The sequence below is a fragment of the Orycteropus afer genome, unplaced genomic scaffold (genome assembly GCF_000298275.1).
Source record: "Orycteropus afer afer isolate SDZICR_OR568_19922 unplaced genomic scaffold, OryAfe1.0 scaffold00462, whole genome shotgun sequence".
Lineage (NCBI taxonomy): Eukaryota > Metazoa > Chordata > Mammalia > Tubulidentata > Orycteropodidae > Orycteropus > Orycteropus afer.
In genome coordinates this window covers 620,519-621,532 of record NW_006922049.1, presented here as the reverse complement: position 1 = coordinate 621,532, position 1,014 = coordinate 620,519, and the positions used below count along the sequence as shown (strand labels likewise).

At 40.4% G+C, this 1,014-nt stretch overlaps 1 protein-coding gene across 1 annotated transcript in view; it reads right to left on the bottom strand.

Annotated features, from left to right (window-relative positions):
• ST7 (suppression of tumorigenicity 7) overlaps positions 1 to 1,014 on the bottom strand; it is a 428,986-nt gene that overhangs the window by 193,930 nt on the left and 234,042 nt on the right. Inside the window, exon 2 of the mRNA XM_042782770.1 lies at positions 508 to 590. Within this exon, the coding sequence (XP_042638704.1) occupies positions 508 to 590 (83 nt within the window). The remainder of the gene's footprint in view (positions 1 to 507; positions 591 to 1,014) is intronic.

Here is a 1,014-nt window from a genome sequence, read left to right as displayed (position 1 = left end):
CCCCCCCCAAAAGTGAGGAGATATATGCAAATTTTGAAAGAAAAGGAGCTGAAGGAAAAAAGCTCAGAACTGCCGCAACCTATGTTCATCTATTTAAAGACACTGAGCGCTATTCCTACTAACTTGGGTTATGCTCCTTCAATAATCAACTTTGATAAGGATAACAGAAAATACTTTCTTTACCTGAGTCATATTTTTATAGTACTTATTTCTTAGACAGTAGAATTTGACACAGGATTGTGACTTCCTTTATTTTCCATTTTATTTATATATTGTTTCTCCCTTAAACAAAAATAATATGTGATTGTTTAAATCTATTTCTCAAACATTTCAGAACTATATAACCTGGGCAGTAAAAGGCCTCTAAGTACCCCCACCCCCCACATCCACGCACACAAGACAATCACTGTGGGCTGCTGCTGTGTAGTGCCCCAGATCTTCATCCTGCACATATACTAACATATTAGTAACAGCATGTTGTTATATAGGAATGAGCATACCACTTACCAAAATAAGCCCTGATATTAATGAGGAAGTGCCTGTCAGGGCCACGTAGAACTTCGGTGTTAATGTGTTCAAAAACATGCTCACTGAAAAAAAGGAGAGGCAGAGAGAACAAAGACTGTGTGAGTATGTGAGTAAAACTGATTCTTTTTTTTTTTTCCCTCATAAAATCACTTGTTTCTGATGACACGAATTCTTAGAACCCTAGCAAAGTGTCAGTACAACGACTCAGGATAGTATAGTGCACCACCACCACCACCTCCTCCACTTGCTGTCAAGTGGATTCTGACTCTCAGTGACTCCGTGTGTGTCAAGGGAGAACTGTGCTCCTTGGGGTTTTCAGTGGCTGATTTTCTGTAAGTAGATCCCCAGGCCTTTCTTCCAGGGTGCCCCTGGGTGGATTCAAACCTGCAGCATTTCAGTTAGCAGCCAAGTGTTAGAACAGTTTGCACCATGTAGGAGTTCCCAGCATAACAAAGGCTTGGAATACTAGCGGTCAAATTATATATG